Source organism: Pteronotus mesoamericanus, unplaced genomic scaffold, assembly GCF_021234165.1.
Source record: "Pteronotus mesoamericanus isolate MK-2021 breed Mesoamerican mustached bat unplaced genomic scaffold, CSHL_Meso_final contig_221, whole genome shotgun sequence".
Taxonomy (NCBI): domain Eukaryota; kingdom Metazoa; phylum Chordata; class Mammalia; order Chiroptera; family Mormoopidae; genus Pteronotus; species Pteronotus mesoamericanus.
In genome coordinates, this window is record NW_026555092.1 from 11,572,657 (window position 1) to 11,593,156 (window position 20,500).

General features: G+C 38.7%; 1 protein-coding gene across 2 annotated transcripts in view; it reads left to right on the plus strand.

Annotated features, from left to right (window-relative positions):
- Window positions 1-2,298: 2,298 nt before the first annotated feature.
- Window positions 2,299-20,500, plus strand: part of ZMYM4 (zinc finger MYM-type containing 4) — a 130,708-nt gene continuing 112,506 nt past the window's right edge. The window contains exon 1 of one of the 2 annotated variants that reach the window (XM_054571948.1): window positions 2,299-2,669. In XM_054571948.1, the coding sequence (XP_054427923.1) occupies window positions 2,622-2,669 (48 nt within the window). In that variant the 5' untranslated portion in view covers window positions 2,299-2,621. The remainder of the gene's footprint in view (window positions 2,670-20,500) is intronic. The other variant, XM_054571949.1, reaches the window with a different exon arrangement.

Sequence of the window (20,500 nt, forward strand, 5' to 3'; positions counted from 1 at the left end):
ACCAAAAGTGGTCTAAGAGATTTAGGGGTATCAACTAATCCTCCCAACAACCCATTTTACAGATGAGGGAACTGATGTACAGAGCAAGTAACTTGACCGAGATCACATAACTATACTTGGTGCAAACTAAATACATGTCTGTGGGACAGATTTGTCCACAAGGCCACTGATTTGCAACCTTCAGTTTATGATTATTTTTGAATAAGCCAGAGGAAAAAAGGCTTTGCTTTCTGGCTTGGATTCTTTGCTGAATGACCTTGGACTAGCAACTTAATCTATATAAATCCCTCCGTAAAGTTAGGATGTTTAACCTTTCAGTGCTCACTAATGTTGGTTTTCTCTTTTCTCCTTCCCTATATGGATGATTGTACTGAACGCTCATGGTGTGCTGGTATATTATCGGGAATGAACAAATCCTGCCTATTGTTCAAGTCTCAATACATTCTCAGTATTTCTAGAAACAGGCTGATATAGGAGACAGCCTTAGGCTGGGGGTCAAGATGCCTATTTCAGCCTTGATGCTTTTACTAATCCTTTGGGTAATCTCAAGCAAGTCATATCCTTCTGGGCCTCTGTGTCTTCATCTTTAAAATGTGGAGTTGGACAAATCCAGGCTTTAAATTGTGTTCTGGAAAATGCAGCATTTCTCTAATAGTGGGAGGGAGCATGGAAAGAAGAGAGGGGGCAAAGGGGAGGTCCAGTGAGTAGGTTATGAGTTCTCTATTTCCATGTCAAATATAAAACTTCATTTTAAGTCATCAGATTTTATTAGAAGGGAATATTCTACTACCAATAAAATAGGTGGAAAGGACTACAACTTTCATGTACCCATATTCCCTGGAACTACTTTTTCTTGGCTTCTCTTACTTCCTTCTCGTACTGCACATGTAACTAAAGGGTCTGACAGATTTGTAAAATTCTGGCTGAAACATACATTTTTTTCTTTCGGTTCTTCTCTCCTCTTTCCTACCCAGAAATGAAATTAAAGATAAACAGACCTAAGCGAGAACTAGCATGGAAACTCCAGCAATTTCACAGATAGTTTTCAACAAAATGATATGGATTAATAAAGTTCTCAGTTTCAAAACAACTACCAAGTGACACACAGAAGTGACATAGAGAAGTTTATGTCTCATTATCCTGTGATTTTGGAAGTTGCTTTTTAAATTATAACTCATGGGAAATGATCTTCCGAGGCAACTTTTTTTGTGTATTTCTTACTTATACGTTATCCCTAAGCTACCATCATGAATTCCATGAGGGCAATTTTCTCCACCTGAAGCTGTGGGGCTGGGGTAGATAAGGAGGAATCACTCAAGACCCCATTCTCTCCAGTTAATCCTCAGCTTCAGTTTCAGGGCAAGATAGACCCAAGTCTATTGCCCAGTTTTCTGCTTAGAGATTAAGGTGTTTATCCTTTAAGTCAAACTCTCAAAGCTGCTTCCATGGCGGTGACACATCATATCTGCAAATCATCACATATCTTCAGAGAAGAATTACAATTTTCTTAAAGTATCATGGAATTTTAATCTTCTAGATGAAAAATTTCTCTTGCTTTCAAGATAGCTTGGTGCATTGAAAAGCCTGGATGAATGTGACTGAAATCTTGAACCTAATTTCACATCAGCTTCTAGGTGCCTTGGGACAAATGAAAATACTTCCCTTGAACAGGCTGCAATTTTACCATTGGGAGCATTGGAGTAGACGGTTTCCAAAATCCTCTTGACTTAGATATTCTAAGGACAAATTACTATGGAGGAAATTATCTCCAGTTGTTTGTTCAGTCTTCAAAATCAACAAAGGATCTGATTTTGATGTTAGACAATCCGAGTTGACCCTTAATGTTTTATGCCCTGGGCTTCAGACCAGGCTGTCTAAAGGCAGGAAAGCTGTGTCTCCTCCAAATGACTGGCTGCTCCCTCATTGGTTGAGATTCTTCACCATCAGAGGTCCACTGAGAACTTCAATTCACCATCATTTTCTCTTTACAATGGTATCTCTGCAGTCAGGTGTAAGATGGTGATCTGGACCCCTCAACAACATTTCACCCAGTTCTCCAGACAGCCCTTTCACTAATTTCTCTCATTCTTCCTTCATCACTGCATCATGGTCCCTTTAAGGCAGCGGCCATAGTTGAGTGGTGGGAGTAGCTGCTGGAAGCAAAGAGACTTGCAGGATTTGGCCTACACTGGGCCACTCACCGCGCAGGCTCAGGACCGGGGGCTTGGTGGGAAAGGGAGGAGGGGCTTAAGGTGCGCCTGCGCACCAGGGGCGCGCGCAAGGGGCTGGTTTAGTGATCCCTTTAAGAAACCGCAGGCGGAGGAATTTCTCTGAGAGAAAATAATCCTACTCACGGGGCCCCTTGGAGGCCATTAACCCCCCGAGTCCCAGCCCCCCTTTCCTGGGCAGGCCCTACCGCCCACGCGCGCACCCGTGGGATCTCAAGATCTCCGACCCAGCGTGCGGCATCCGCCCCCTCCCCACTTTCAGCGTCGGGCTCGGCTGGGTCCCGGGAAGCTGCCGCGAGGTGGCTGTGCCTGCAGTGTGGGCGGGGGCCGGGGGCCCGAGAGCTTTCACCGCCACCGCGCCAGGAGCCGCAGCGGTTCCAAGCGGGGCCCAACATGGCGGAGAGAGAGGTGGAGTCCGGCCCCCGAAAGAGGGTAGGTGAGGTGAGGCAGAACTCGAGTGGCGGGGGGCGGGGCGGGAGCTGCGTCCCGAGGCCGGGGCCGGGAATGGCCAAGCGCAGGCTCGTGGAGGGGTCGCCCGAGTCCGGGTTGGGGAAAGGTTGCGGTCACGACTGAGGCAACCTTGGGTCCGAAACGCGCTGGAGAGTGGTCCTTGGGCAGGTGGGACAAAGATTTGCTGCTGGTTGGGAGGGGGAGGGGCGGGGGCTGTTGTTTGCTTTTTAAAATTTGTCCAGCATTGGGGGTTGGTTACTTGGGCCGAGGGGAAGGCAGGTGTCAGATTCTTAAGTACATCTTTTGTAAATCAGTCTGGAAGTTTAACTGGGGAGAGGTCCGGTGGGGGGGGGGTGGCGGGAATAAGTCGTGAGGGGGGTCTCATGAGGGATACCAGAAGGTTCTTAAGTATCACCATCGCGAATTCATTTTCTTGCCTCCTTTATCTCCTCTCCCCATAACCGTTGTAGATCAAGGTGGAGGTGGTACTCTTACCTGTGAAGAAGTGGGGTCATTGGCATGTCCTGATTTAGGAGAAAGATTTTGGCAACTATAAATGTCATGTTCTAGCCTAGCCTTTTTTACGAACAGTTAAGAACATGGAAGAGTATGACAAGTTTTGCCATCACAAGGATGTACCCAACCAACCTGCAGAGGTGAAGCCAGTTCTATATAGACGTTGAATGCCTTTTAAAGTTTGTCTGGAAACTTTTTAAATTTAATTCTGAATGACTTTTTCCCCCCCCCAAATGAAGAACAATACAGTACCATCGATTGAGCAATATTTTTCAGACTTATATTTCCTCTCCCCATAGCATGTTAAACAGTGAGTTTCCTATCAGGAATCTTCCTTTTAGGAATGGTCTCAAAATGATCAAATTAGTTTTAAGCCAACTGCAGAAAAAATTACGTTATTGGGAATGCCCTTTTGATTTAGCACAAAATTAGCAATCTCATATATGCTACTACAGCTAACATTTTGAGTGAGTGCTTATTATGTGCCTAGCACTGTGCTTTATAGAAAGAATTTAACTTAACGATAACTATGTAAAACCCATTTTTTAGATGAGGAAATGGAAGCATAGAGGGGTTAAGTAATTAAGATTAGATGGGTAAAGGCATTGAGCTGAGATTTTAATCCAGGTTTGTTGCAACCACAGTGCTTGCGTTGGATGCCACATAGGAGTTTCTTTTTTCTTTTTTTTAAATTTAATTTATTTTTAAAGAAGAGAAAGGAGGGAGACGTCAGTATGTGGCTCCCTCTCACACGCCCCCTACTGGGGACCTGGCCTGCAACCCAGACGTGTACCCTGACTGGGAATTGATCTGACACCCTTTGGTTCGCAGGCCAACACTCAATCCACTGAGCCACACCAGCCAGGCTCATAGGAGTTTCTTTAATCCCTGTTCTCTAATTAAAAGCTTGAATTATATAAGTGATCAAAGAAGTGTCAAGTGGTATTTTTTTTTTAACAATTTATTAGGAAAATACTTTCAACTACACACATTTTATCTATATAACTATCCCCTTTATCCATTCATTGGTTCTTAAAGCATTTCATTGTATTTTGAGCAATTAAAATTTAATGTTTACAGTCTTAGGTTTTAAAACTTTAGATCCTCTTCATGCAATAATCAGTCATAGGTAGAACAGGTTAAGCTGTATGATAGTATATCCAAATAGTTCATTTAATATAAATATTAGGTGTGAAATGAACATGTTTTAAAATTTTTAATTTACCTTAAATCTTTGAATTTTAAACAATACTCTCTCATTAGGTATGAATGAAGGCATATGGCATTATGGTCTCCAGTTAAAATATATAGGGTAAATTACTTTACATGTGTAATGGTCATTCAAGATGTCTGAATTTATCTACTAATGCTGTTGTCATGATAGAATGTTCTAGAAAACTATGCATTTTGATAACATTTAACTAGATTTTATTTTATTTTTATTTTTTAAAGATTTAATTATTTGTAGAGGGGGAAGGGAAGGAGAGAGGGAAAGAAACATCAGTGTGTGGGTGCCTCTTATGCACCCCCTACTGGGGACTTGGCCCACAACCCAGGCATGTCCCTGACTGGGAATCAAACTGGCAACCTTTTGATTTGCAGGCCCGTGGCCAGTCCACTGAGCAACACTAGCCAGGACTCAAATTCAACTAGATTTTAAATATATTCTTTCTTCTATACTAATACACTTAAAAGGTGCTGCACTGGTACCTGTTTAAACTCTTAACCACCTTTCTTAACAATATGTAATACACAGCTCTTATATAGGTGGGACAAAGATTTGCTGCTGGTTGGGAGGGGGAGTGATGGGGGCTATTGTTTGCTTTTAAAAATTTGTCCAGCATTGGGGGTTGGTTACTTGGGCCAGGGGAAGGCAGATTCTTACGTACATCTTTAGTAAATCAGAGTTTGGAAGTTTAACTGGGGAGAGGTCTGGTTGGGTTCTCCATTGTTTTACCAGTTTTATTGCGGTAGAAGGTTGCATTCTGTATCTTTTGGATTCCATAACCAATTTTGTTCTTGATACTCAGTTAGAATGTTCAGTACAGTTCCAAATGGTACATGTGGTACATGTGTGCTTTTTTCTTTGTGTGCATGCACACATGTGTAAACTCCATGTGGGTTCCATCACAGGCATGTGTGATAAACTCCACGTGGATTTTATTTGTATACTCCAGGAGATTAGTGAGGACTATGCAGTAAAATATCTTTTAAAATAACTTGACTGTTTGCCTTGAGGTAAGTTTAACAGACTAAATAGGCATAGATAACTTTCTGTAATTTGAACTGGAATTGCATTGATGACATGGTATTGTATTTATGATGCTTACTTACAACCTTTGACCTTTATTACCACAAGTCGCAAAAAGTTGTTGAGCACATATAGTCGTTGATGAGCTACCAGTATATGCTAGGCATTGTGTAATGGTATTTGTGATCATTTGGGATAATATATTCTGGCTCGCTTGCTAAACTGTGAATTCCTTTATGTAGAGCCCATTTCATTTGCTTTTTTTTCATCTCTTAACACCTATGGCTTTCACATAATAGAAACTCAAAAGACATACTGATTTTTGGTAAGAAAAGTTTTATCTGTTATAGTAGAGGTTCTATGGCTTGGGTACCAAGTTACCTACTTTGTATTTTTGGACAGTTCTATAAATCTTTCTTATCCCCTATATCCCAAAGTTCTCTTCTGTGGATCCAGATTTAGGGATCTTCTGATCTTTCTGGATTATGGTTAGATGGGAGAGTGTATTTTATGTTGTTGTTATTATTTTTAAACCTCACTCTAGGATATGTTTATTGCTTTTTTGGGTGGGGGGGAGATGGAGGGAGGAGACGGAGAGAAAGAAACACAGGAAAAACATCAGTGTAAGAGAGAATCATGGATTGGTTGCCTCCTGTTTCCTCTTTGACTGAGAATTGAACCTGCAATATAGGTAAGTGCCCTGACCAGGGATTGGACCTGCATCATTTTGGTGTAAGAAATGATGCTTCAACCAACTGAGCAACCCGGTCAGGGCTGGCAGTGTATTTTAAGACCATTGGGTTGCCCTGGTGCGGTAGCCCAGTTGATTAGAGTGTTGTCCTGATATGCGAAGGTTGTGGGTGGGATCCCTTGTCAGGGTACATATAAGACTCAACCAACAAACACATAAATAAAGTAGAATAACAGCCCTGGCTGGTGTGGCTCAGTGGATGGCGCACCAGCCTGTGAACCAAAGGATTACTGGTTTGATTCCCAGTCAGGACACATACCTGGGTTGCAGGCCAGATCCCCACTTGGGGTGAGCAAGAGGCAACCACACATTGATGTTTCTCTTCTTTTCTTTCTCCTTCCCTTCCCCTCTCTCTAAAAATGAATAAATAAAAATCTGAAAAAAAAACCCAGAATAACAAATTGATTCTTCTTCCCCCCTCAACCCTTCCTTTCTCGCTGTCTGTAAAAAGTAATTAAAAAAAAAAAAGACTATTGGGTTAATAACCTTAAAGTTCTTTGTACCCCTTCCTGAAGTCTTGCTTTCAAGCTTGTGGGCAATTAGAATAATAGATATTAATTAGGCAAGATTAATATGATTGTACTCGGATCACATCTGAATGCCAGTCTCTCAATTTGTGAACTTGAAGAAGCAGAGTATGAGTGGATCATACTATATCCATCTATCATCTCTGCTATAGAAAGAACCAAATTCACTTGAAGGCCAATATAAAATAGGCACACCCTCTCTTTTAATTCAGAATATTTTTGAGATATATGAATATTTTGTAAACTTTAATTTTATAAAATAAATTTTTAAATTTTTTAAATTTTTATTTTTTAGAGGAAGATTTGGGGAGGGGGGAGAGAGAGAAACATTGATTTTGTTCCACTCACCCATGCATTCCATGGTTGCTTCTTGTATGTGCCCTGATGCGGATCAAACCCACAACCTTGGTGTATTGGGATGACACTCTAACCAAGTGAGCTACCCAGCCAGGGCTCTAAAATAAGTTTTAAAATTTATTAGGTAGACTTGTTCTAAGTAGTGAAATTATTTTATGCTTGGCTTTTATAATAAACTGTTATAAAGCATGGGATCTCACTAAATCTAGTGGCCATGTTTTTTGGTGAAATTATATTTTTTTTCAAAGTTTACATAGAAAATAATAACTTTTGTAAATGTATGTGTTATTACCTGGTTTAGTAAGTTGTGTCTATTTTTGTATTTGAACTACTCTATATATTAAGTTTGATTTGGTATGCTTGAAAGATGGCATATTTTATAAGTAGTATGCTTCCATTTTTGTAAAAACAAACTATCCTTTCTCTGTTCTCTGTGTATGTGTCTATACCTGTATATGTATGAATTTGAGAAAGTTGTGGAGACTACAGGTCAGGGAGTTACTATAGATCACCCTCAGGGGTGGGATAAAAAAGGAAATGGAGAATAAAGGGGGAAATTTTGCAAAAATTTATTTGGTGTAATAGTTAAAGGGTAAACTATAAAATGTTATATATATTATCGTTATAAACACATAAAAAATGTTTTTTCAAGATCATTTATTTACTTATTTTTAGAGAGAGGGGAAGGAAGAGAAAGGGAGAGAAACATTGATGTGCGAGAGAAACATAGATTGGTTGACTCGCACACCCCAGTTGGGGACCTGACCTGCAACCCAGGCATGTGCCCTAGCTGAGAATTGAACTTGCGACCCTTTGGTTCACAGGCCATCACTCAATCCAATAAATTTAAAAAAAAAGAAAATATACACTAAATATTTTAAACCTGATTGATTTTAAAGCTAACATTTGTGCTTGTTTTGAAAATGGAATGAGTTTATTTACTAAAGAAAAATTAGATAAATGTAAAATTGCAATTTCCATGGATACTTAAAAAAATATTAAAAAATTAGTTATTAATTTTAGAGAGAGGGGAAGGGAGAAAGAGAGAAATATTGATTTGTTTCACTTATTTATGCATTCATTGGTTGCTCCTTGTGAGTGCCCTGACAAGAGATCGAGCTTACAACCTTGGCGCATCTGGAACTTTTAAGTTAAAAAATATCTTCTAGGGTACTATTGGTACCTAAAAATAGAATAACAATTTCATATTTTATTGAATATAAATAATTGTAAATGAATTCACACTACCATGGATATTCAGCTCTGTTTGGATGCTTCTAACTTCTACACAGACACTCTGCTAGTTTTCCATAATGCCCTGATTTTTATTAGTAAGCCATTTGTAGACACTTTACCCTAGCTCAGGGAACCTTGGCAGTGTTGATACCATCTCAAGTATGGTGGATATCAAATGAGGTAGAAGGTATTTTTGAATTCTGTATTAGGGAACCAACCACTCTTTTTATTTTTTTTTAAATTTAATCTTTATTGTATTTTCTCCCATTACCATTTAGTACCCTACCAGCCACTCTTCAATGAAGACTAACACTTCCCTTAAATAGTCTGGTTATCTTACTGTGAGTTTACTGTATGTAATTATTTTAGCAGAGGGAAGAGAAAGGAAGACATTAAGTATAGTATTAGGTTGAACCATACAGAATTACTAATATTTGACCATTTGACCTATAAAAATGTGTTTTCATATGGCTCAACCTAAAAGTTAGGGCATGGTCTCCTCCTTCCCTCTGTGCCTTTCTTCCATTTTAGAGAGAGGGGAAAGGATGGAGAAAGAGAGGGAAAGAAACATTGATACAAGAGAGAATCATGAATCGATTGCCTCTTACATGAGTCCTTACCAGGGCCTGAACCCTCAACCCAGGCATGTTCTCTGACCAGTAATCAAAACGGCCACCCTTTGCGCTGTGTGACATTGCCCAGCCAATGGAGCCACACTGGTTAGGTCAGGCATGGGCTTTTCAGAGTCAGGTTATGGTACAGTCTTTGGTATTTAGCAATATTGGGTTAGCAACACCCCCACATACTTTTCTTAAGTATATTTTATTTATTGTTATTACAGTTGTCCCATTTTCCCCCCTTAATCCCCTTCTACCCTGCAGTCCCCTCTACTACCCTCCTTAGTTCATGTCCATGGGTTGCATGTATAAGTTCTTTGGCCTCTTCATTTCCTATACTGTTCTTAACCTACCCCTGTCTGTTTTGTGCCTGCCAATTATGCTTAATTTCCTGTACTTTTTCCCCCCATATTCCCCCTCCCCCTCCCAGCTGATAACCCTCCATATGATCTCCATTTCTGTGATTCTGTTCCTGTTTTAGTTGTTTGCTCAGTTTGTTTTTGTTTTTAGGTTCAGTTGTTGATAGTGAGTTTGTTGTCATTTTACTGTTCATAATTTTGATCTTTTTTTTCCCTTAGATAAATCCCTTTAACATTTCATATAATCAGGGTTTGGTGATGATGAACTCCTGTAACTTTACCTTATCTGGGAAGCACTTTAGTGACCCTTCAATTCTAAATGATAGCTTTGCTGGATAGAGTAATGTAGGTTGTAGGTCCTTGCTTTTCATGACCTTGAGTACCCCTTTCCAGCCCTTTCTTGCCTATAAGGTTTCTTTTGAGAAATCAGCTGATAGTCTTATGGGAATGCCTTTGTAGGTAACTGTCTCCTTTTGTCTTGCTGCTTTTAAGATTCTCTCCTTATCTTTAATCTTGGGTAAATTATGATGTATCTTGTGTTTCTCTTTGGATCGAACTTGTTTTGAACTCTGTGCTTCCTGGACTTGCACGTCTAGTTCCTTGGCCAGATTGGGGAAGTTTTCTTTCATTATTTTTTCGAATAAGCTTTCAATTTTTGCTCTTCTTCTTTTCCTTCTGGCACCCCTATGATTTGGATGTCGGAACGTTTAAAGTTGTCCTAGAGATTCCTAAGCCTCTCCTCATTTTTTTGAATTCTTGTTTCTTCATTCTGTTTTGGGTGAATGTTTATCTCTTCCTTCTACCCCAAATCATTGATTTGAGTCCTGGTTCCCTTCCCTTCACTGTTGGTTCCCTGTATATTTTTCTTTATTTCACTTGGCATACCCTTCACTTCTTCCTTTATTTTGTGACTGTACTCAATCACTTATGTGAGCATCTAATTACTAGTGTTTTGAACTCTGAATCCGATAGGTTGGCTATCTCCTTGTTGCTTAGTTCTGTTTTCTGAGTTTTGATATGTTTCTTCATTTGGGCCATATTTCTTTGTCTGGGTGCACCTGTTATTTTGTAAGGGGCAGAGCCTTAGGTATTCACTAGGGCAGGGCAACCCCCTGTGCTGTGTTGTGTTGCTGTCTGTGAGGGAGGGATCAGAGAGGGAACAATGCTGCTTGCTTGTCTCTTGCTCTACTTTCAGTCACTTCCCTCACTTTCCACCAGCAGATTATGCCAATTCAGGTGCTGATTTTCAGTTGAGTGGGGTTGTGTACGTTCTAGGATCCTGTGGACCCCTCCAACAGACTCCTGTGAGACTGGGAGTTTCTTCCCCACTGCATCCCTCACAGGTTTTTATAGCCAGAAGTTTTGAGACTTTAGTTTCCTGTGCTGGAACCTGGGGTTGTGCAGTCTGTCTTGCTTCCCAGTTGTTCCTCCTGGCTTATCCACCCGTGAATGTGGGGTATGCTGGTCTGCCAGCTGCCTTTTCACCAGCTCTGGCTTCCTGTCTCCACCCCTCCTACCAGTCTGGATGGGCAATAGAAGCAGGGGGTTTTAACTGTTTCTTTAACTCCTTGGTTGTCGGATTTCCATGCTGTTCAATTTTCTGGCAGTTCTGGTTGTTTCTTGTTTTTAAATTGGTGGTTAGCTTTTGGTTGTGCGAGGAAGCGAAGCATATCTACCTGCACCTCTATCTTGGCTGGAAGGTCCGACGTACTTTCTTATACTGAAGGAATACCTAATATTTTAATTTCATTCTTACTGCTTTCTGGCTTTCCAGGAGGTTGAACTAGCTGTCTTCTTGCCTTTGACCAAAGATAGTACCTGAGAAACCTTTTCTATCCAGTATATAGACTACCTACTAATATAAACTCTTTGAGGTCAGGGATCGCATGTGCTTACCTTTTTTTTACATCACCCAGTATGTCTTATAAATTTAAATGCTACATATGTATACTCACATACTAGACATTTGTAGACAAAATTTAAAAAAAAGAACATGTTTCATAATTCCCTTTCAATATAGAATATAAAATGTAGATTGGTACAATAAAACCCCATGTTTCTATTGCCCAGCTTTGACAGTTAAACCGTGAATCAACTTTTTGTGACTTTCTTGTCTCATCTTCCTTTTTTTTCCCTTTTTTTTTGTGTGTGTGGAAATAATCTCAAGCATCACATCATTCAATCTATAATATTGTATGTATTATATGTATTTCTAATGGGTAAGAATGAAAAAAAATACAACCATAATACTATTATAGCTAACAAAATTAAGAGTTCTTTAATCCAGTCTCTGTTCATATTTCTTTGATTCTTTAAATATCTTTTTACATTTGATTTGTTTAAATCACAATCCAAATAGCTTTACATTTCATTTGGTTTATATGTCTCTTAAGTTTCTCTCACCTTTGAGTACCCCCCTCCCTATCCTATACCTCCTGTACTTTTTTCCATCCTATTTGTTGGAAAAACTAGGTCATTTGTCCAGGAGAATTTTCTACATTCTGGATTTGGTTGATTGAATTCTTGTGGTGTCAAACATGTTCAGTTACCCTTCATATTTCCTACAAATTAGTAGTTAGATATATAAGGCACTAGTTCTTAACTTTGGCTGAAACTTTAGTAGGATTACCTGGAGGGCCTTTATTAAAAATTTTTTTTTTGTAAAGTAGGCTTTTTTTTTTTTTTTTAAAGAGAGAGAGAGAAACATCGATGTGAGAGAGGTACATCGATTGGTTGCTTCCTGTATGCACCTTGACCATGGGATGGAACCCGAAACCTAGGTATGTGTCCTGACTAGGAATCGAACTGGTGGTGACTTTTCAGTCCATGGGATAACACTCCAGCCAACCAAGCCACACCTAGGCCAGGGCACCTAGAGAGCTTTTAAATATCCTGATTTTCAGGTCACATCTCAGATCAATTAAATCAGAATTCATGAGTGGACTCTAGGTATCAGGACTTAAAAAAAAAATTCCTAGGTTATTTCAATGTCTAGTCAAGATTGAGGATTTGAATTGGTAGAGGTTGATGAGATTTAGGTTCAGCTTCTTTAGAAAGAAAAATTCATTAATAGGTTGATTATATAAGTTATTTCCAGGCATACAATTTTAAGAATGAAAGGGTATGCTAGTTAATAATTACAGTGGGACAATAGCCATAAACTACAACTGTCCTGGACAAATTGGAGTGTAGAGTTATCCTGTTAGAGGATACTGTGAATTCTTGTTGCAACATTCTAGGAGGCATATAAATGGTTGTTGCACTTGCAGTGATGCTAAAATTGATCAGTTTAGGTTGTCTCAGCAGGATCCAAATATCTTAGTTTCTTAACTTTACACCTAATGAATTTACCAGCTATTGATGATTATTGCCTACATTCATTAATATCATTAGAAGAGTGATTTTTCTATATGTTCTCCTATATTTATTTACTGGAATTCTTCAATAAAGCATTCCTTCACTAATTATGTGTTTATCCTGTAATATCATTTGCACAAGAAAAGGAGAGTGAATGTTTTTTTCCCTATTACGTACCAATTTTTAGAAGAATGAATTGATGCCTCAGGAAATCCCAAAGGTAATGTTTGGCAGGGGATACCATTATAAACTCATGGGTGTTAATATATTTGTTATATTTAAATTTATTGTCAATTTTTTTTTTTTTTGACTTTTTAAAAAAATTTGTCACATTTTTGATCACTGGCTATCTAAGGCTGCCATAACAAATCACACACTTGGTGGCTTAAAATAACAGAAATTGATTAGCTCACAGTTCTGGAGATTCGAAGTCCTAAGTCAAGGTGTGGGGAGGGCCATGCTGCCTTTGAAGGCTCAAAGGAAGAATCCTTTGTCTCTTCCAACTTTTGACGACCTCAGATCTTTCTTCAATTGTGGCAGCATAACTTCAGTCTTTGCCTTTATTCACGTGGCCTTTTCTCTGTCTCTGTATCTTTTCTGTTTCTTCTAAGGACATTCTTCATTAGATTTAGGGCCCATCCAAATCCAGGGTGATCTCAAGATCCTTACATTAATTACACCTGGAAAGAAATTTTTTCCAAAAAGGTCACATTCTGAGATCGTAGGTGGACATACCCTTTGGGAGCCACAATTCAGCATACAACAGGGTCTGTAAGGTTAGCACCCTAATCCTTTTTAAAAATTGCTGTTATTTTATACTTAATTACCTTAAACTTTTTAATGTGTAAAGTATAACACAAAGTTTAACATTTTAACCATTTAAAGTGTATAATTCAATGGCATTAAGTACATTAACAATGCTGTACAACTATCACCACTCACTATCTATTTAATCCCAAACAGAAACTCTGTACACAGTAAGGAATAACTCCCCATTGCCCTTCCCTCCAGCTCCTGCTGTGGTTTAATCTACTTCCAGCTTCAATGAATTTGCTTGTTCAAATATTTCATATTAGCGGAATCATATAATTAATATTTGACCATTGGCATCTGGCTCTTTTGCTTATTAGCATGTTTTCAAGATTCATCCATGTTGTAGCATGTTTTAGAACTTCATCCTTTTTTAATAGCTGAGTAATAGTCTATTGTATATATGCACTACATTTTGTTTATTCATTAATCTGTTGTTGGACACTTGGGTTGTTTCTACCTTCTGACTATTGTGAAAAATTCTGCTGTAAACTTGCTATATAAGTATTTGGATCCCTTTGTTAGGTTCTTTGGGCTATATATCTGGAAGTGGATTTGATGGGTCCTATGGGAGTTCTAAGTTAACCTTTTTGAGGAATCACCAAACTGCCACAGAGGCTGACCAGTCTCCATTCACACAGCAGTGCAGGAGGGTTCTGATTTCTCCACATCCTCTTCAGCACTGTTTTTCTTTTTTCTTTCTCTTTTTGATAGTAGCTATCGTAGTGGGTGTGAAAGTAGTATCTCCTGGCTTTGATTTATATTTTTTTAATGACTAATGATACTGAATATGTTTTCTTATATTTATAGACCATTTGTATATCTTCCTTGGAGAAATGTCTATTTAAATTCTTTGCCTTGCCCTGGCTGGTGTGGCTTAGTGGATTGAGTGCCGGCTTGTTATGTGGACCAAAAGGACGCAGGTTCAGTTCCTCGTCAGGGTACATGCTTAGGCTGCAGGCCAGGTTTCCAGTTAGGGGTGTGTTAGAGGCAAACAATCGATGTTTCTCTTACACATTGATGTTTCTCTCCCTCTCTCCTTTCCTCCCTTCCCCTCGTTCTAAAAAAAATAAAATTTAAATCTTTAAAATAATTAAATTCTATGCCCACTTTCATTTTTATTTATTTAAATCCTCACCCAATGATATATTTATTGATTTTTAGGGGGGAGAGGGAAAATAGAGAAATATCGATGTGAGAAAGAAATATTCAATCTGTTGCCTCCTATACACACGCTGAACAAGTACCCTGCCTGCAACTCAGGCATGTGACCTGACCAGGAATTGAACTGGCAGTCTTGTGGGACAACAGCCAACTCTCTGAGCCATACCAGAGTTCCTTTACCCATTTTTAAATTGAGTAGTTTGTCTTTTTGTTTTAGGAATTACTTATATATTCTGGATATTAAATTCTTACCAGGTACATGATTTGCAAATATTTTCTCCCATTCTGTGGGTTTTTTTTTTTACTCTTCCAAAAGTGCTCTTGAGCCCCAACTTTTCAGTTTTGATAAAGTCCCATTTATCTGTGTTCCTTTTGTAGCTTATGCATTTGCTGTTATATTTAGGGAACCGTTGCCAAATTTAGGGTGAGTAGTTTTGCCCCTATGTTTACTTTTAAGAGTTTTATAGTTTAGCTCTATAATTGGGTCTTTAATCCATTTTAAGTTACTTTGATTTTATGGTATAAGGTAATTGTATAATTTTGTTCTTTTGTATGTGGATACCCAGTTTTTTCAGCACTGTGTGTTGAAGTCTTTTTTTCCCTATTGAATGATCTTAGCACCCTTGTCAAAAATCAGTTGACCTTTGCATTAATTAGTTTGGGCTTCAATAACAAAGTACCATAGACTTGATGACTTAAACCACAAAAATGTATTTCTCCCTGTTCTGGAGGCTGAGAAGTCTAAGGTCAAGGTGCTGGCAAGTTGTATGTTTTATTCTGAGGCTGCTTCTCGGCAGCACCCATCTTGCTGTGTGCACTTATGATCTTTTTGTGTGTTCAGAAATCGAGCAAGCTCTCTGGTGACTTTTCTTATAAGGGTACTAATCTTATTATGAGAGATGACCTCATTGAACACTATTTACTGCCCAAAGGTCCCTTCTCCGAATATTGGAGCTTTCAAGCTTCAAATAGGAATTTTGGGGACACCATATACAAGGTCTTTTGGGGAAAAGTCCAGCCATTGTTAATATAACAAGAATGGTTTGTGGGACATTGATGTAACCTGGCAGCCAGGGAGAGTGGACTGGAATGCAAATGCGTGAACAAAGATGACTTCACTGTACTAGCCAGTGGGGGTGGTAGAGGCCATTGAGTGAACATGTGTACTGTGTAGCTGTTACATTCAAAATGACTGAGCAAGTAGAACAATGGATCTGCAACAAATTTTGCATTAAGCATGAACATTCCTCTGTGCAGACTATTTGGCTGATTCAGAAGGCTGCAGCTATGGGCAACCGGTGATTGGCAGCTTCATCACAACCAACAAACCTGCTTATGCATCACATCACATGTAGAGGTTCTTTTTGATACATCAGATCACCCAGGTGACTCAGCCACCCTACAGCCTAACTTTGGCACCCTGCAACTTCTGGCATTTCCCAAAACTAAAATCACCTTTGAAAGGGTAGAGATTTCAGACTGTTGACAAGATTCAGGAAAATATGACAGGGCAGCTGATGGCGATTGGGAGAACTGTGTGAGGTCCCCAGGTGCCAACTTTGAAGGGGACTGAAGTGTCATTGTCCTGTGTACAGTGTTTCTTGTATCTTGCATCTTCAATAAGTGTCTCCATTTTTCATACTATGTGGCTGGATATCTTCTGGACAGGACTTGTATGTAAGAGCTTATTTTTGGACTCTCAGTTCTGTTTCCTTCATTGATCTGTATGTCTCCTTGTGCCAGTACTACACTTTTTTAAGTTTTATTTTTCAGAGAGAATGAGAGGGAGAAAGCGGGGGAGAAAGAGGGAGAGAAACATCGATGGGTTGCCTCTTGCATGCCCTTAACTGGGGACCTGGCCTACAACCCAGGCACATGCCCTGACTGGGAATTGAACCTGAAACCATTCGGTTTGCAGGCTGGTGCTCAATCCACTGAACCACACCAGCCAGGGTAGTACTACATTGTTTTTATTACTACAGCTGTAAGAAGTTTGAAATTGGAAAATGTGAGCCCTTTATTTTGTGTTCTTCTTTAATATTCTTCTGGGTATTTGTGGTCCCTTATAATTCCATATGAAATTAAGGATTTTTTTTCTCCTTTCTGCAATAAACATCATTGGGATTTTAGTAGGGATTGAATTGAGTTTGTAAATCTCTGATATTTACAGTTATTGTCATCCTAACACTATTATGTCTTCCAGTCAGTGAACAAGAGCTGTCTTTCCATTTATTTAGTTCTTTAATTTCTTTCAGCAATGTTTGTACAAGTCTCTCAGTGTATAAGTCTTGTACCTCCTTGGTTAAATTATTCCTAAGTATCAATTAATATATCACATTAATAGAATGAAAGAAAAAAACTGCATGATCATCTTGGTTGATGTAGAAAAATAGAAAAAACATTTTGGAAAAAATCCAACAACCTCATATTATAGAAGCACTCAGTAAACTAGGAAAAGAAGGGAGCTTCCTCAACTTGATGAAGGCTACGCATGTAAAGTTTATAGCTAGCATCATATTTGATGGTGAAAGATGGAAAGCTTTCCTTTTACATCAGGAATAAGAAAGGAATGCTGTCTTTTGGCACTGATATATAATGTAGTATTTAAAGTTCTAGTTAGAGCATTTAGGCAAGAAAGAACGAAATAAAAGGCATCCAACTTGGAAAGAAAGAAGTAAAGCTACATTTACAGAGGATGTGATCACATATGTAGAAAACCCTGCATAGAAATCCACCCGAAACAAAACAAAAACCTAAATCCTGTGTGAGTTAATAAATTCAGCAAAGTTCAGGATGAAAATATCAACACACAAAAATCAGTTGTACTTCTACATACTAACAATGAATAATCCCCAAAAGAAATTAAAAAACTGATTTCATTTATATTAGTATCAGAAAGAATAAAACACTTGTACTCCTGTATCCTTTTGACTGAACTCCAGTAGTCCTTAAAAGTTTCTTCCCTTTTTGGCTCATCCTATATATTGCTATCTCAGACTTGGATTTAACTCCACGAAGCCCTGGTACCTTTCAGTGGGAAATGGTAGAGACTGTAGCCTGAACTCAGACAAGCTTTTTGATGTTAGTCTTTTTGAGATAGTATTAGTTGTGTATCTTATTTGTTCCTCAGTTCACATCTGCTTTTTTCTTTTGTTTTGCCACTGAAATTCTCTTTAAGGTCACTTAAATGACCTAAGGATCACCAAGTCTAATACATGCTTTTCAGGTCATTCATTCTCATTTATTCTCTCTCTCTCTCCTTTGAGAGAAACATCAATTTGTTGTTCCACTTATTTATATATTCATTGGTTGATTCTTGTACTTGCACTCACTGGGGTTCTAACCTACCACCTTGGCATTTTGGAAGCATGCTGTAACCAACTCAGCTACCCTGGTGAGGAAAGAACTTTTCTTACTTGATCTTTCTTAGATATCGGACTCTATTGCTCACTCCCTTCTTGAAACTTCTCTCATCTATAAGATGGCATTCTCTTGGGTCTTCTCTTGAATTGCTTCTTTTAGGTCATCTTCGACACTTTTCATGCTCAGTAAGTATTGTTCCTTCAGCCTGTATTTTTCTTGGATTAATCTCTTATACAGTAGTAGTGCTTTACTTGTATTTTGATGTCTTAAACAAGTTTTGCTAATTCAGTCTGCCTAAAATGGAACTTTTATTTTTTTTAAACCGAACCCTTTATTCCATGGCAAGTACTTGCTCTTCCAAATAGTGCCTCATTCCTTCTCTGTTTTTTTTTTCTGTTGTCTCTCTTCTAATTATTGTCTTTTAGTCATCAAGTTAGAAACCTCTGTCATCTTGCTTTTTCCCTTTCCCTTATTCAGTTTTAATTAAGTCTTGTGGAGATTACTTTAGATATGATTTTAAAAACTTTTTTTTAATTGCTCCCACCACCCTAGTTCTGGTACTCATTTTGCTTGCTTTGTCTTTTCACTTTTGGTGCCTTAACAATTCTTCCTTTCCCTTTTCCTTCTCTATTGTTTTGTCTACCCCATTCATTTTATACACTTGGAGACTTTTATATTTGAAAATGAAAACTGTTCATGTATGAAATAACAAGTTGGCTCCCTTAATACCATTGCAATTCAACTTATAGAGAGCAGGCTGACAGCTTGGGGCGGGGAGGGGGTAATTGGGAGGGTGGAGGGATTGAGCAAAAAAGGGGGAAAAAGACAAAGTACTCTTGGGTAGGGACAACAATGTGGTGATTGCAAGGGGTACAGGAGTGGGTGGAGGTGTAAGAGGGTATAGAGGGTCTAAGTGGTAATGGGAGAAATACATTAAAATAAAAAAAACCCCACAAAATCTTAAAACACTTTTAATTCCGTTATTCCCCTCATGACTTCTATGAAATTGTTGTCATGTATTTTAATTTAAAGTTAATGTCATGTACTCAATTTAAAAATGTAAACAATTTAAAACAATTGCATAGACGTCGCAAGGGGAATGAATACACAGAGTTAGAGTGTTCTAAGATCTTACATTTTTTCAGTAGGAAAGTAAATACATTAATTACAAAAAAAAACTACTACTGCAGTTACCCAAGATAGGCACTGTTTGTATTCCTTCCCTCTGGCAAGAGGCAGGCTGCCTCACAGCCCTCATTCTCCTCTGAGAAACTGACTTTTCCTTCTGGGAGAGTTTCTTTCTGATTTTCCTCTGCTACTATTTATGCTAGCCTTGGTAGGGGTTCTACTTGGGCCCTGTAGCCCAAATGGAGAAACAGAATCTTATCTTTGCTTAAATGCCACCCAGAACAGTTGAGAGCAGCCTGTGACTTTTAAACAAGACCTTATTAAAAGTTTAGTATAGTAGGAAGGAATTATAAAAGATATATGATTGGCTCTTATATATGGCTGATCAAGGAGAAATGGGCAACATTAACCTGCTGAACCTTCAGCCTGTCTTCTAGTGAGCAGAGGACATTTTTTCTTTGGAACCAAGAAACAGGATAAAAATTCAATTTTTGCTCTTCTAATGACCTACTATTCTGACCTATAACTTGTTGTCTTTTGGCTGACTGGATATCACTTCAATTCAGGAGATTGTTTCCTTCCTTTGGAGTTGTATTGTTTCTCTCTCTTTGGCCCCAATAGAACAAATAGACCAACCTCAGTATAAGAGAGATTTGTTTATTCAACAAATATTTAGGACATGTATCAGGCATGGTTTTAGGTGCTGGAGAAATAGTAAAGAACAAGAAAGACAAAGGTTTGTGATAGTGGTGGGGACAAGAAAGAAAATAAACAAGAAATAGATAAAGTAATTTCAGGTAGTGAAGAAAATAATATAGCATGACATAATATGATAGTGATTGGAGCAGGAAGAAATGTTATATATTTCCCTGAGAAGACATTGTGGTTTTAAAATATGACTTATTTAGAAGATTCCTTTAGATTCTCTGTACAGGACAAACTTCAGAGAGCAAGATGGGAAACAAGGTCACCTAGGGGGCTGTTGGTGTAATCCTCATGTGAAATAATCATAGTTTGGATAGGTGGAGATGGTGAGAATTGATAGCGATATATTTTGGAGGTGGAGTCCTTAAGACTTGTTGATGACCATAGGGAAATAAAGAACACTGTTGATGTCTAGTTTTTCACTTTGAAAAACTAGATGCTGCTGTGGCCTATGTGGCTTGGTTGGTTGGAGTGTTTCCCTGTAACTGAAAGGTTGCCAGTTGGATTTCCGGTCAGGGCACATACCCAGGGTGCGGTTCGATCCCCAGTGGTCCCAGTGCATACGGAAGGCAACCAATCAATGCTTCTCTCTTGCATCGATGTTTTTCTGTCTTACTCTCTGCCTTCCTGTCTCCCTGAAAAGAAATGAAAAAATGTTCTTGGGTGAGGATAAAAACAAAA